General features: G+C 42.6%; 1 protein-coding gene across 1 annotated transcript in view; it reads right to left on the minus strand.

Moving 5' to 3' along the window:
• Positions 1–809: 809 nt before the first annotated feature.
• smad6b (SMAD family member 6b) overlaps positions 810–15580 on the minus strand; it is a 35843-nt gene continuing 21072 nt past the window's right edge. Inside the window, exon 4 of the mRNA XM_084409829.1 lies at positions 810–1751. Coding sequence (XP_084265955.1) covers positions 1210–1751 — 542 coding nt within the window. The 3' untranslated portion in view covers positions 810–1209. The remainder of the gene's footprint in view (positions 1752–15580) is intronic.

Below are 15580 nucleotides of genomic sequence, written 5' to 3' on the forward strand. Positions count from 1 at the left end.
GCAAAGCTCTCAAGGACCTCAAGGAACTCTGGCTGTAACCTCCTCTCAACCAACATGTAGATGTGAGCTTGGCTCTGGAGCGAAAAAACGGAGATTGATGCCTGAAATAACTTTGCACCAGCAAAACGACCTCCCTCGGTTTTAAAATGTTAATTCCAGAGGTTTGAACAGTTTATAAAATGACAGCCAATGCCCAAAGCCCCAGTTTGAAAATTCACTTTAAAAAGTGTGGATTACTTTTCACCACACAGTGATGAAAGTTTATTTCAACAGCAGGTCGTGCACAACACCACGTCCTAACCAGGCGCAATCAGGAGATTATTAATGTTCAATGTGCTGTTATGAGGAGCAGGATTCTCAGCCAATCAGATTTCATGGTGGACAGAATGATGGCACAAAGTAGCATCTGGTTAGGACACAGTGCAAATTATAACTGAGGATATGATAATGAAGCACAAAGCCTATTATCAGTTTTAAATGGTAGTTTACACTCTTAAAAATAAAGATTCTGTATTGGCATATATGGCTCCATGAAGAACCTAGAACATCCCTGGAACCTTTACATTGCAAAAAAGGTTATTTAAGGAAATGGTTCTTTAGAAACCAGTTATTTTAAGAAATGCTCAGCTCAAAGGTTCTTTGGGGAACCCAAAATGGTATCGCTGTGAAAGCCACCTTTTGGAACCTTTATTTTTAAGAGTGTACAGTACTCACTCACATTGTCTTGTATTTCATGTAAAAGAATTATTTAGAATCGAGTATTTTTTATGGGTGAAATAATCGCAGATGAGACAAAAAGCAAAACGATATTATGCGAATACTTTATTATCAATGTGTGAATGGTGTTAGCTTTTCATCTGGATATTAATAGTATATGAAAACTATACACCAAAACCAGGCTCTTCCTATTTTTGCTGTATAATTTTTCAAATTGGTATTGAAAGATTCTGTATCTTTATAGATATTTATATATATAATATATAAGCCAAAGTGCATTTCCCGTTTTTTCCTCTTGTCCATGTACACATTGCACCATACATAAATAATTACATCGTAAAAATGACTCCAGTATTTACAAGTATAATATATATTTCATATAATATATAAAACTTTATATTAAATCTAAGTAGATGATATTTGGGATAGTTTGTGGAGTCCGAAAGTCTCTCAGCACGATCAAGTCCATGTGTGTGTGTGTGTGTGTGTGTGTTATCTGTGGTTGTTGAGGAGGATCTCGAGCCAGCACGGGCAGGAAGTGATGAACTGGCGGGAGTAACAAGGGCCCCAGCCCTTCGCAAAGCTGATGCGCACACTGTTCGGGTCATACGGTCCATCTAGCAGCTCGGACTCGGCCCCTTGCCTGAGCATGGATGAGCGTTCGTAGTCGAACACTTTGATGGAGTAACCAGGCATCACCTTGCGCACCACCAAGCTACGGCTCCCCGGTACGTCCAAGGTAGGCGAGTTGACAAAAATGGGGTGCTGGCTGCGGTTGTAGGCCCAGACTCCGTCCGGCTCTTTGCTGAGGAGCAAGCCGTATCCGATCTTGCCGCGCGTCCGTTGCACGGTGCTGCTGCGCTGGTCCAGGCTCAGCTGGCCGAGGCAGAAGCCCGTGCCTTGAGGTAGGTCATAGAAAATGCTGACAGCCGGCTGGTACACCGTATAGAGGCGGCCCACCCGCGTCCGATGCTCCCAGTACGCCACGTTACACCAATGACTCTGTTTGGGGGCATCAGGTGACAGACTGGCATCTGAAACAAGAAAAGACAATGGGTCTGTCATTAAGCTTTCCCATGACATTATAATGCAAACAAAATGAATACATGTGCTGGCCAGAAAGACGGTTAGAGAAGGTGATATTATGTGGAGTTGAATGCTGCACTGTTATGTGTTGCCTCAAGAGGGCACTACTTCAAAACTTAATTCATTAAAGTTATATCCTAGTAAATTATGGGCAAAAGAAAAGTTGAAGGTGAGAAACTGTAAAAAAAAAAAAAAAAAAAAACCAGTCCCAAACAAATTATTTGACATTAAAAAATTCCAATTGAATCTTTTTACTCTCCCAAAAAAAAAAAGCATACCTGCAATTCAAACATTATACAGAACAACTAAAATCCTCCAAGCCCTCCATTCACTTTTATGGCTTGGGAGTTTGTCAGTGAACTGCATATGTTGCCAAACCCAGAGTTTCTATCTCAGCCACACACACACTTAAACGTTTCCACGCAGCATGCATTCTGTATATTTCTGCCCGCTCTTTCTTGATCCGGGGAGAAAGTATTTGTGGAAGGGGGGGATTTGGAAAAAGTTGTGAGCTCATATCCGGCAACAACTCCCTCCCCCGTCTCTATTTTCTTCCACATTCCTGTGAGTGGGTGATGGTGATGATGGCTTGGATGGAAAGGGAGCGTCTCCTCCCTGCCAGCTCCCGCTGTGGGCTTGGGGACAGCTTTCAGCTCCCTGACAACTTAGTGCAAGTCTGTGACCTCCTGACCCCTCAGGCTTCACGCTATCAGCTCAGATTAACTTGCACATTGAGTGATGCCATTATTTTGCTCTTGAGAAGCTATTGGCAGGGATATTTCAAGGGCCAGATCTATGGCTCCTTTTCATTCACTTGCTGCGACTCCCAGGGGCGAACAAATGCTCGGGTCATTAGGAATAGTTCACTTATGTCATTCCAAACCTGCATGCTGTAAGTTTAAGAACCTTTATGCGACAGTTCACAGTGACCAAAAATCACACACTAATATAAAAAAAAAAAAACGTCACAAAACTACACTCTTTAGGTCCTTGCACACTGGCTCCGAAATTTTCGTAAGCGTTCTTTCGTATTCAGTATTCAGTGGCTCTGAATTGTCAAAACACCTATTAAAATGCTTGCCACATATGCGAAAAACATAGAAAATCGAACCTGATCCGAATTTTTGAATTTTTTTTATTCAGGCTCAGTGTGCAAGGACCTTTAGAAAAAAAGGTTCAGTGAGGTTCTATAAAACCCTAGGGTTATTGACTCAATTTTAAAGAAACCTTTATGCCAAAAGATTCTACATAAGGAGAAATGTCTTACATGATTGCATTTTATGTTTAACAGGTTATTTAATTTTTTAGGTCAACTTCATTGTACCCGAATAAAAAATCAACACTCCATCACTAGCCGCTGGTTAGATGTCAATAACATGAAACATTGTTTCTTGTGTGCCTGTTGACCAAATGGAAAGCCTGAATTAGTGAATAATGACATAAATTTAGGTCTGTTCCTCAAAAAAATCCTTAGAATATAGTGTATACTGTCTGTAGGGTCAATATAAATGTATTCGGTTGTTTTATGGAGAAGAGGTGCATAAAGATTCTTCTTCAAAACTCTCATTTTGTGTTCTGTTGAAAAATAACATAACAGCATTGAGTTTGAAACCACATAAAGGTGAATAAACAATGAGAGAATGTTCATTGTTGGGTAAACCACCCCTTTAACCAGTGCCAAGATCTGATGTAGTGGAGGCCCGATAATTGACCCCATAAATCAAATAAGACAATCAATGCAAGCACACACAGACACACTCGAACAAACCTCCAAATTAAATGCACGAGAACTGCTGCCTATTCAAGCACAACTGTTTGGATATGAGGACTTCTCTTTACACACACTCTTACTTAAATGGCCCCTCACATTGGGCCCCTACGTGTTAAAATTACAGAATTCCTTACATCCTCTGAGCTTGCAAGGTGGTTTTGCTGCCTGAATGGTCTAATGAAACCATTGAACCGGTCTTGCCATCTAAAAACACATCATGAAGAATATTGCAACTAATTCAAAATAATTGTGCAGATCTTGCTTTGTAGATTTTTCTCTATAAAGTATCTATGGTGAGTAGTCAGTAGCTCTATGTTAAGTTAACGGAAAAGATGCAGGAAGACATGTTTCCAGCTATGCAGCCTAATGAGGGCTGAATTCGAACTTATACGCAAATCCATTAGATGCAAAACAATAAAACTAATGCTAAAGTGCTGTGATATGATTAATGCCCACATCCCCCCCCCCCCCCCCCCCAACCCCCTTTTTTATGTGAGTGAGAGAGAAAGGGGGGTGGTTGAGACTGAACTGCTTGCTATGTGGGTTTAAACAGAGGTGCAAAGATTAAAGGTTAATAATCTATTTAATGTTTAGCTTGGGAGCGAACAATGCTCAGCCGAGAGACCGGCCCTTTTCCTGAGGGTGTTGTGCATGTGTGTTCATGTGTTTTAAGTATATTAGAGCTGAAGAGAATATCAGCCAATGTTTGTGTTTGAGAGAGGAGTGTGTGTTTTGGCTGTTCTCGCCTGAGCGGTGCCGTGTGAGTGTGTGTCAGTGGGAAAGGAGACGGGGAAGGAAGAGAACAAATCGGGCAAACTCATTAGAATCTAAGAACTCAAAACCAAACAGTGCCATCGCTTTGTTTTTCAGATTTACTCTTCCTTAACACTCCCCGCTGAAATATCCAGCCTAAGATAGCTTTGCAACATGGTAGCTGGTTTCTAGTTGGTCTAAGCTGGTATACCAGCAACAAATGACGTACCAGAGTTCATACCAGCTCAAGGTGGTCAAGCTGTTTTTTGGAGCAGGGTGGTAAAAAAGTTCATTTCCAGTCAAAATATCTAAACAAAATGTTATTTAAGCTAAAACTAAATACATTTCTAAGTTGTTTATTTTTGAATTAGGTTTTTTTTTATTGTTTTTTTTTTATAAATCAAACAGGTCATTTATCTGCATAACTCATCTCAAGAAACAAATTCGGCCCTTGACAGAAATTTAAAGGCAGGGTAGGTGATTTGGTCCAGAATTTTTTTTGTTACGCTGGTTGAAAGTCTCTTCAAGTTAAGTGGTCTAAATGTATTTATATGTACTATATATATTTTGTCGAATGAAATGATATGGTGTATATATATATATATATTCGGTCTGAATGCAATGATATTCGGTCTTATCTGCCTGTCAGCGTATGTATTTCCATACCTCCGCCCATCCTGTTCACACTTCATTCGGTGTCTAATGCTATGCAGAGTTAGACAGACGTCGGACATCGTCCGAGCACGGAAACAGCAGCCGCCTTTTACAGTTCCTCTTGAACCAAAACAACGAGCTTATGCTGCGTTCTTCACGTCACAACTACTGTAATTTGGAAGAGATGGAAGCGGTTTGTGACTCGATCTTATGCGTTTCAATGGCAACGCTATCAACGCCGAAATTAATCTGCAGCAGTCAGGCGGTACTAGTCAGTACTGTTTAAGTTGTTTATGTACATTATTATTGTAATGTTACGTGCTTTGAGACATGAGGTAGTTTAACGCCGTCTCTTGTCTCGCGATGCTTTGCAAGCTCTGCTGTGCTTTGAAGAAGGCATGGCTTTGTAGAGTGCTCTGAATGGAGGGTGGGAGCTTATGCTTTCAAAGCTAACTTGCTATTGCTAGCCACTTCGAAAATTGCCTACCCTACCTTTAAATGATTGCACCTCGTGATAGTGTTTGTGTGTGCGTGCATGTGTTCAGGTAGAAGCTGGAAAATGCATATCAGCAAGCGCACAACAAGCAGGATACAAGAGTTCCTGTCTCCCCTTCCCTGAAGGCCTCACTCATGAGTCAGTGAAGAGCCTCTGACAAGCCGCCAGAGCTGGAAATACAGTCTTACACAGACCAGGAAAGACAGACAGACAGACGGCACCGCGGCTCTAATCGCAGCCAATGATGATACTTTGGTATAATAAACCTAATTTAGGCTGCATTCACTGCAGCAAGTAGGTGTTAGTTCAAAGGCGGTGGACATCTTAACTCATGTACCTTAATGACTCAGCAACGGTTTAGTTAACAACACTTAAGCACTGTGGGCCCATCACTTTGAGTACAAATAATAATGGCAGACTAAGTGCTAGCTTAAGTGAGGACACCTCAGAACTCTTCAGTTTTTCTCTCTATTTCGACGCACGCGCATTTTAGTAGGGGTGGAAGACAAAAGCTGGGAGCAATTACGCCGCTCTGCGTTCATTTAACCCCAGCACCTTTCAACAGCTCGGTTTATCCATTAGAAAGGTAGAGTGTGTTATTATTGTTATTATATTCTCAAAGCTGTCTCCGCCAGTGTCAATCTCTTAGGAGACACACGCTGTCATCGGCTCCGAGGGGATGGTGGCGTCTGACCCCTTCCCGAGCTCAGCTGGAACGACTGAAAAAACACAAAGATTCACAAACACGCTGTCATGCTGCTCGTGTGCTGTAACACATGAAAACGACATGGTTGAAAACAAAGCGACTACTTCTATTGACAGTTCAAGAGTGTGCATTATTCTGCACACAGCCCACAAGTGGAAAATTTGTCGAAAAACCTGACAGTTGCTTGAGGGAAAAATTATATTAGAGTAGTAAATCGCTCTAAGGAAAGCAAACATGTCCAGCCGAGATCAAACAACAGCGAGGGCCTTGTTGACTTACAAAGCGAGAGCTTAAGAAGGCTGCGAGACTAAAGGTTACTTTGTCAGAATGCTAAAGTCTTTTATTTAGTCTCCATTTTGTTTTCAGACAAATACCAGCCCTTGAAACGAACAAAGCACGCACACACGCTCAGCTAGACAGCCGCAGAGGTATTTCCTTTGAAATTCAGAGCTTGTATATAATGCTCTGGTGGACGTGCTACTCGAACAGTAAGGTAAACATGCAATTCACAGTCCGTTCTCAGGCCAGACGGCCACGTTCGCATCAAAGAAAAAAACTCTGTGTTGGACTGGACGGTGTTGTGGTATATGAAGTGTGCGGCAATTAGTGGGCAGGACTGCTTTACGTTATTTACACGTGCAACAAGGAAACGTGGAGTAATGCAAAAACACAGAGTGGGATGTGTCCCAGACAAGTCAAGACGAAGAATAACTTATTAATAAGGGGTGTTGTTAGGTACAATGTTAGGCGGAGTTTAGTTGTTTACGGTTGCCAAGCGATCGTGCAAGAAAACGACTGATGTGCACTTATGCAGTTGTGACAAGTGTTCCTAACTCATTTAATTTACAATAGGTTTACTATAGTCTGTTATATTAATGGTTATATTAGAATACGTATTAAGGTTGTCACTGTTAAAAACTAGACGAGTAATATTGAGAAGTGGAATGCAGATAATGCTGATCCTTCTATGGGTTGATTATTCGTCGATGTATTGGTAATGCCTCGGGGCTTCTGTAGGGGGATCGCATGCGCGCGCTTCTCTTCCTCATTCAATACAGACGAGTGAAGGCGAGAGCTGCGTCATGTGTGTTTCTTAAACCTTCTCCCGTTACTTTTTCCCTTTTTAAGGTAGTTACCACTCACAAAGCAATGTAGATATTAACACATGTTTATAATACATTTCGTTATGGTATTATTGTTTTATATGAGTAAAATAGACGTTTTTGCAGTGTTTAAAGAGTTTCGTGCTAACTGCGAAGATGTGTAACTTTATGCTAGCAGCTGGAGACCTCGTGGGTCCGTCGTGACCGAGTCTCGACATATACGAGTGTTTACTGTCATTTGTGTTTAAGCTAGTTACTACTACGTACACATATCTCTGCTGTAAAGTTTATTGTGTATTTATCACTATAAGGGTGATTTCATGTGATGCTGAGATACTGAATACTGCTGAATACTGTTAAACTTAAAAGTACAATTAATTTTAGTGTTACTTGAGAACTCATTTAAAAAGGAGTATTAAAATGTATTTTGATAACTTTGTTTAAAACAATTAACATTTCATATGGTAATTTAGTTAAAAAGATCATTTAGAAAGCATTAAAAAGGTTGTGACTGTGGTCCTGAATCTGATGAGTGCACAAATGTTGAAATGTATGTTTTCTTGTATACATTGTTCAAAAGCTCATTCAATACAGACGAGTGAAGGCGAGAGCTGCGTCATGTGTGTTTCTTAAACCTTCTCCCGTTACTTTTTCCCTTTTTAAGGGTACAACATTTGGAGGCACCGCTGGGATGTTTGGCTTGAGGATCACCCCTGAGCTGTAAGTGGAGTCCTTGCGTCGATCATCCCTTCAAACAACCCAGGTATCAGAGAAAAGAGTCCAGCAAGACAGTGGAAGTGGTCTTCAGACAAATCTGGCACCTTGTATCCTGAAGTGAGCAAAACTGACCACTAGGGGGTAGCAAAAAGCCAATTAAGTCAGATTAACCTTCATTTTACTGTCTGTGTCCTCTCTGATAAAATGGATTCTGAATTGGAGAAGCTGCAACTGGAGATTAAAGGAGCGTTGTACAAACTGACTATCGAACAGCTGATTAAAGTATGCAATACACTGCAGATTTCAGGACCAGGGAAAGAACATGTAACTGGTAAAACTCGCAGTCAAGTGATTTCACATGTAATAAAGTATCTTGAACGGGAAGAATTGGCCGACCTAGAGGATGAGGGTATGTCAGACCTTCTCAGTGTACACGACATAATAGACAAAATCAATACGGCAACGGACGGAAGCGAATATGAAATCTCCAGCCAAATTGAGTTACAGGAAAATCTACAGAAAGAGGTAGAGGCGCTAAGGCTTTCATTGAAAGAAAAAGAGAACGCAATGTATGACCTAATGAAAACAAGCATGAACCCCCCTGCCAGTTCCAGCAAGCCAGAAAAGAATATGGCCCCAACATCCCCTAATGGCTCCATGTGGCGCAAAGATTTTAAGATATCTGGCCAGATAGGCGAGCCAGGGCAAAAAGATAAGCTAACATTTTCTAGCCTGGCCAAACAAATTGAAAGTGGGCTCAGCAAAGGCTATCCAGAGTCAGAGATTATTGATGCTGTAATCCGTGCTATCACACCAGGTCTGCAGTTACGAAGTTACCTTGAAGGGAAAGACAAATTAACACTGCCTGCCCTTCGTAGGATCCTCAGGTGTCATTACCAGGAGAGAGGCGCCACAGAGTTATATAAACGACTCACTTCTGAGGTTCAAAACAGTAAAGAGACCCCTCAAAACTTCCTGCTCAGGGCAATGGATCTAAGACAAAAAATCCTGTTTGCTTCTCAGGAAGCTGATTCAAGTCTAAAATATGACCCAGTACTAGTCCAGAGTCTGTTTATGCATACAGTCCTAACTGGCCTCCAGAGTGACAATATTAAAGGTGACCTACAGCCCTACCTCCTCCAGACAGATACCTTGGATGAGCTGCTGTTGGAGAAATTGAACATTTCATGTGCCAATGAAAAAGAGAGGCAGGACAAAAAGAAACATGCTGCCCCATCACGTGTAACTAATGTGAATACTGTCCAGTCAAGCGAAGTTCCGGTGGAAAAGAAAAACGCCACCTCACAAAGTTCAGCTATACTACCCCCCGATCTGCTTGCTGAAATCAAAGAAATGCGCTCTGACATGGGGCTATTGAAAGACTTGAAAGCTGAGATCTGTCAAATCAGGGAAACCATCCAAAGACCCACCACTGCACCGCCACAGTGCCTCTCACCAAGCAGAGAACCAGCAATTGTGCCCTCCCCTTACCCAGTGTTTTCACCCTCACAATCCTCACCTTATAAGACTGATTCACATGACATACCATTTTACCACCAGCAGTCACCAACAGCAGTGCAGGAATATCGACCAGCATTCAGCCCTGGGCGGATGAGAGAGACGGCCCAGTTCCAGCAGAGGTTTGCACCGCAGAGGTTTTACCCAGCACGACACCCTCCGCCAAGGTGTCTCTCATGTACTCAAGCAGGTGAGGAGTACTGTCAGCATTGCTTTAGGTGTGGAAGCAGTGAACACTTCAGAGCAGGTTGTAAAGCACAGAGACCAGTAGAGCCCGCTCGGAGAATCCCTTTAAACTAAGAGGGGTTGCCCCCATGGGACATGGAGCAACCAGTGATATCGATAAGTCCCAGTTTTGTGCAAGCTGCGAAGAAGAGAAAGGAAGTGGGGAACTAAAGTGTTGTTCAGTTTGTAATATCACTCTATACTGCTCAAAAGAGTGTCAGGGAAACCATTGGCCCACACACAAAAGACTTTGTAAGCCATATGCATGTTCAGGTATCAAGAAACAGGCAACTCAGTCACAAGATAAAGTCAAGTGCAAGAAAAAGGGGGCTCCAGAGAAAACACCTACTGTAAGTGAGTTAGTGGGAAAGAAGTGTGTCATCTGGTGTTTCCTGCACAAACAGAAAACCCAGGCACTTTGGGATACAGGTTCACAAGTTTGTGCTATAGATGAAGTATGGAAAAACAGCCATTTACCTGATGTTCCTCTCAGAGACGTATCAGAACTAGTTGACCCTCTTGACCCTTTGCAAATCGAAGCAGCCAATGGAACAGAAATGCCGTACGTCGGATGGCTCGAAGTGTCCTTTAAACTTACTGCTGGTGATGATGAGCTGATAATACCCATGCTAGTGTTAAAAGGCAAACAACAACAATGTCCTATTATTGGCTTCAATGTCATCGAGCGTCTTGTCCTAGATAGCCTGCGAGGTCGAACGAAACATGTGGATAAAGACAACCTTGTGAAGGCAGTAAGAATGGCTTTTCCTCATCTCAGGCAAAACAAAGCAAAAACCTTTATTAATGCAGTGAGTGTAGGACAGACATGTGACTATAATGTGAAGACAGCCAATGAGAGAGTCAGTGTGCCTAAACGTACCTCCATTCAAATCGAGTGTCGAGTACAGGCCCCACTTTTCAGAGAGGATAAGACTCTTATCTTTGAACCTGATGATAACCCACGTTGGCCTGAAGGACTAGAGTTTTGTGACACTCTTGTGTCAGTGAAGGCAGGGATGACCCCAAAAATTATTGTCACTGTGCAAAACCCTACAAGTCATGACATTATGCTGTCAGGAAGGACTGTTATTGGAACTGTACAGTCGGCCGGGTCAGTGTATCCTGCCAATATATTTAAAACAGATAACCTACCAACTGCATCCATTCACCATGTCCAGGCTCAGAATTCTAGTGGAAGCACCCCTACCCGAGAACAATGGGAACCTCCTGTTGATTTGACTCACCTTAATGAACACCAGAGGCAGACAGTCAGTCGGATGTTAAGAGAAGAGTCAGAGTCATTCTCCAGGTCTGATAATGACATAGGCTGTGCAGAGAATCTGCAAATGGACATTTCACTAAAAGACAGTGAGCCAGTGTCAAGAACGTACCTCTCTGTTCCAAAACCTTTATATAGAGAGATGAAAGACTATTTACAGGACTTGATAGCACAAGGGTGGGTTGAAAAGTCGACCTCTTCCTACTCCTCTCCAGTTGTTTGTGTCAGAAAAAAAGACGGTACTATGCGCTTATGCATTGACTACAGGGAGCTCAACAAGAAAACCCATCCAGATCGCCACCCCATCCCCAGAGTGCAGGACATTATGGACACCCTGGGAGGAAACACCCTCTTTTCACTGCTGGATCAGGGTAAGGCGTACCACCAGGGATTCATGGCAAAGGGAAGTAGACATTTGACAGCTTTTGTTACCCCATGGGGCCTATATGAGTGGATTCGGATCCCGTTTGGACTCATGAATGCACCTGCTGCATTCCAACGTTGCATGGAACAGTGCTTAGAAGGCTTAAGGGACGAAATATGTGTGCCATATCTCGATGATGTTCTTGTGTTTAGCAGAACGTTTGAGGATCATGTCAGCGACGTCAGAAAGGTGCTGCAACGGCTGAGGGAGCATGGGATAAAACTGAAACCCAGAAAATGTGACCTGTTTAAGACAGAAGTGCGGTATCTTGGGAGAATTGTGTCTGCTGAGGGAAACAGAATGGACCCTGCTGATACTGCGGCGGTAAGAGCCCTAAAAGATAAGCAACCAGGTACTGTTGGCGAGTTGAGAGCAATTTTAGGACTGTTGAGTTATTACCGGCAGTATATCAAAGATTTTTCACGTATTGCCAGCCCCTTGTATGACCTGCTCAAAGCACCTGTCGAGACTGAGACCCTGAGAAATAAAAAGAGAAAGTGGCAAACAAAACGAAACAGTAGAGGAGTTCCATCCAACACAGCAATTGAGTGGGCTGATGTGCATCAGACCATATTGGAACGGTTGATAGACTGTCTTATTCAGCCTCCTGTTCTAGGTTTCCCAGAATTTTCCCAGCCATTCACCCTCCATACTGACGCTTCCAATCAGGGGCTAGGGGCGGTATTATATCAAAGACAGAATGGAAAGCTACGTGTGATTGCTTATGGCTCCCGTACTTTGACTGCAGCAGAGAAGAATTATCATTTGCACTCAGGCAAGTTAGAGTTTCTAGCCCTAAAGTGGGCGATCACAGAGAAATTTCGTGACTACTTATACTATGCACCATTCTTCACCGTCTACAGTGACAATAATCCACTCACCTATGTGCTGTCCACTGCTAGACTGAATGCAACAGGTTGCCGCTGGGTAGCAGAGCTGGCCGATTTCCATTTCACAATAAAATACCGCCCTGGTAAAGAAAATATCGATGCAGACAGTTTGTCCAGAATGCCTTTGGATGAGGAGACGTTTATGAAAGAGTGTTCAGAGGAAATGTCATATGATGTGATTGGAGCAGCGACACAAGCAGTGGAAAGTCAGGATGAGTCCAGCGTATCTTGGTCCATGGGTATCTCAGCTGAATGTGAAACGCTAGCTACAGACACATTACTCAGTCCACTAACAGCAGAACAAGTTAAAAATGACCAGAGGAATGACCCCACTGTGGGACCCGTGGTTCAGTTCAAACTGACAGGAGATAAACCATCAGGTCACGAACTAAGACAGCTCAGCCCACAGATCACAAGCCTTCTTAGAGAGTGGGACAAACTGAACATGAACGAAAATGGGGTATTGTACAGGAAAACGACAAGCAGAAAACAACTGGTGCTTCCAGAAAAATATAAAAGTACTGTGTTAAAGGAGCTTCACGATGAAATGGGCCACCAAGGTGTAGACAGGACTACGTCACTGATCCGAGACCGGTTTTACTGGCCCTATATGCAACGAGAGATAGAAGACTATGTCACAAGGAAGTGTGCATGTCTCAAACACAAGAAGCCAAGCCGTGAGACCAGAGCCCCGATGACGAGCATTGTCACCACTCAACCATTCGAACTTGTCTCAGTGGATTTCTTGCATCTTGACAAATGTAAAGGTGGCTACGAATATATTCTTGTAATCATTGACCACTTTACACGTTTTGCCCAGGCATACGCCACAACTTCAAAATCAGGAAAAACAGCAGCAGACAAAATATTTAATGACTATACACTGAGATTTGGATTCCCCACAAGAATACACCACGATCAAGGTGGTGAATTTGAAAACCAACTGTTCACACAACTGAAAAAGTACTGTGGAGTTGCTGGGTCAAGAACTACTCCCTACCACCCCCAAGGGAACGGACAGGTAGAGCGGTTTAACCGAACACTACTTCAGATGTTAAAGACCCTCACAGAGAGACAAAAAAGTAACTGGAAAGACTCACTAAACAAACTGACCTATGCATACAATTGTACTCGCAGTGAAGTGACTGGATTTTCCCCCTTCTACTTACTGTACGGACGCTCCCCACGGTTGCCAGTTGACATGTTATTCAACTTGACCTCAGAACAAGGAAACTGTAATCACCATCACTACATGGAAAAGTGGAAGGAGGGCATGGAAGAAGCCTATGAGATCACAAGAGAGAATGCTCACAAAGCTACGATTAGAAGTAAGAGACATTATGACAGTAAAGCTAAAAGCTCAGTGTTACAGCCTGGAGATCGTGTTTTAATCAGGAACATGACACCTCGTGGGGGTCCAGGAAAACTGAGGAACCATTGGGAGGATACTATCCACACAGTTGTGCGCCAAGTGAGTCCAGATATTCCTGTTTATGAACTCAGACCTGAGAAAGGAAAAGGGAGATCAAGGATTTTACATCGTAATCTTCTCCTCCCATGTGACCACCTGCCACTTGAAACGACAGTGCAGCCACGAGCAAGGAAAAGGAATGTGGAGCAAATAGAGGAAGCAGAGCAGTCGGACGAAGAGGACGATGGAGATGAGTATTATCCAGTGTCACTTCAGCAGCAATCTGAGCTTTGCTCACCTGAGACAATGAACCCTGTGTGTAGTACACCTCCGGAGCTCAAATGCACACAGGCTGAGGAAAACATGCCACCTGAGCCAGATAGAGAACAAGGAATGACAAACCAAATGGAAACCTCACTGGAGAGAGAGGACAGTTTTGTCGAGGGTATGTCTTTGGAGGAAGCTGTCCCCTTGCTTGTTTCAAGTGGTGAGGCGCTTCAGCGGCCCAGACGACAGCACAGACGGCCGAGGGTTTTCACATATGATAGGCTTGGATCACCAACTTGCCAAAACGTTAGGACATTACAACAACAAAACTGGAGGGTTCCGTGGACATACATTGCACAGCCACATCACTTCCAATACTTCCGGCACTAAGCGCATGAAAGATAGAAACTGAACTGAGTAAATGCATACACATTACACTCAAAATGGACTGTTCAGCACAGAATGCACATTCAAATGGACTGTTGAACATTCATATGGACTGTTGAACATAAGATGGACTGTGGTTACACTCTACACTCACATTCATATGACACTGTTGCAGTGAATCACACCACACCCATGGACCTTTTGTTAAAAGGGAGTGTAATTGACTTGAACATGTTGCACAAACAGAACTGTTAACAAGGCAGTCATGTGTCTAAGTGGACACAAAACAAAGACCAAAAAAAGGGAACAAAGACATTAAAGGATATTGGGTACTTACCTGTGCTTGAAGGAATGTATGAAAAGAGTTCCAGTCTGTAATATTGCACTATATAAGATACGATGTAGCAGAAGTGTTGATCTGAAATAACTGTGCATTGTGTGTTGATTAATAGAGTATGGTTTAACCCCTTTATTTGCACTAAAGGTCAAAGGTTACATTCGGATGTTGGGGACAACATCTATTTGGAGGGGGAGTATGTGACAAGTGTTCCTAACTCATTTAATTTACAATAGGTTTACTATAGTCTGTTATATTAATGGTTATATTAGAATACGTATTAAGGTTGTCACTGTTAAAAACTAGACGAGTAATATTGAGAAGTGGAATGCAGATAATGCTGATCCTTCTATGGGTTGATTATTCGTCGATGTATTGGTAATGCCTCGGGGCTTCTGTAGGGGGATCGCATGCGCGCGCTTCTCTTCCTCATTCAATACAGACGAGTGAAGGCGAGAGCTGCGTCATGTGTGTTTCTTAAACCTTCTCCCGTTACTTTTTCCCTTTTTAAGGTAGTTACCACTCACAAAGCAATGTAGATATTAACACATGTTTATAATACATTTCGTTATGGTATTATTGTTTTATATGAGTAAAATAGACGTTTTTGCAGTGTTTAAAGAGTTTCGTGCTAACTGCGAAGATGTGTAACTTTATGCTAGCAGCTGGAGACCTCGTGGGTCCGTCGTGACCGAGTCTCGACATATACGAGTGTTTACTGTCATTTGTGTTTAAGCTAGTTACTACTACGTACACATATCTCTGCTGTAAAGTTTATTGTGTATTTATCACTATAAGGGTGATTTCATGTGATGCTGAGATACTGAATACTGCTGAAT

The sequence above is a fragment of the Rutilus rutilus genome, assembly GCF_951802725.1.
Source record: "Rutilus rutilus genome assembly, chromosome: 5".
Taxonomy (NCBI): domain Eukaryota; kingdom Metazoa; phylum Chordata; class Actinopteri; order Cypriniformes; family Leuciscidae; genus Rutilus; species Rutilus rutilus.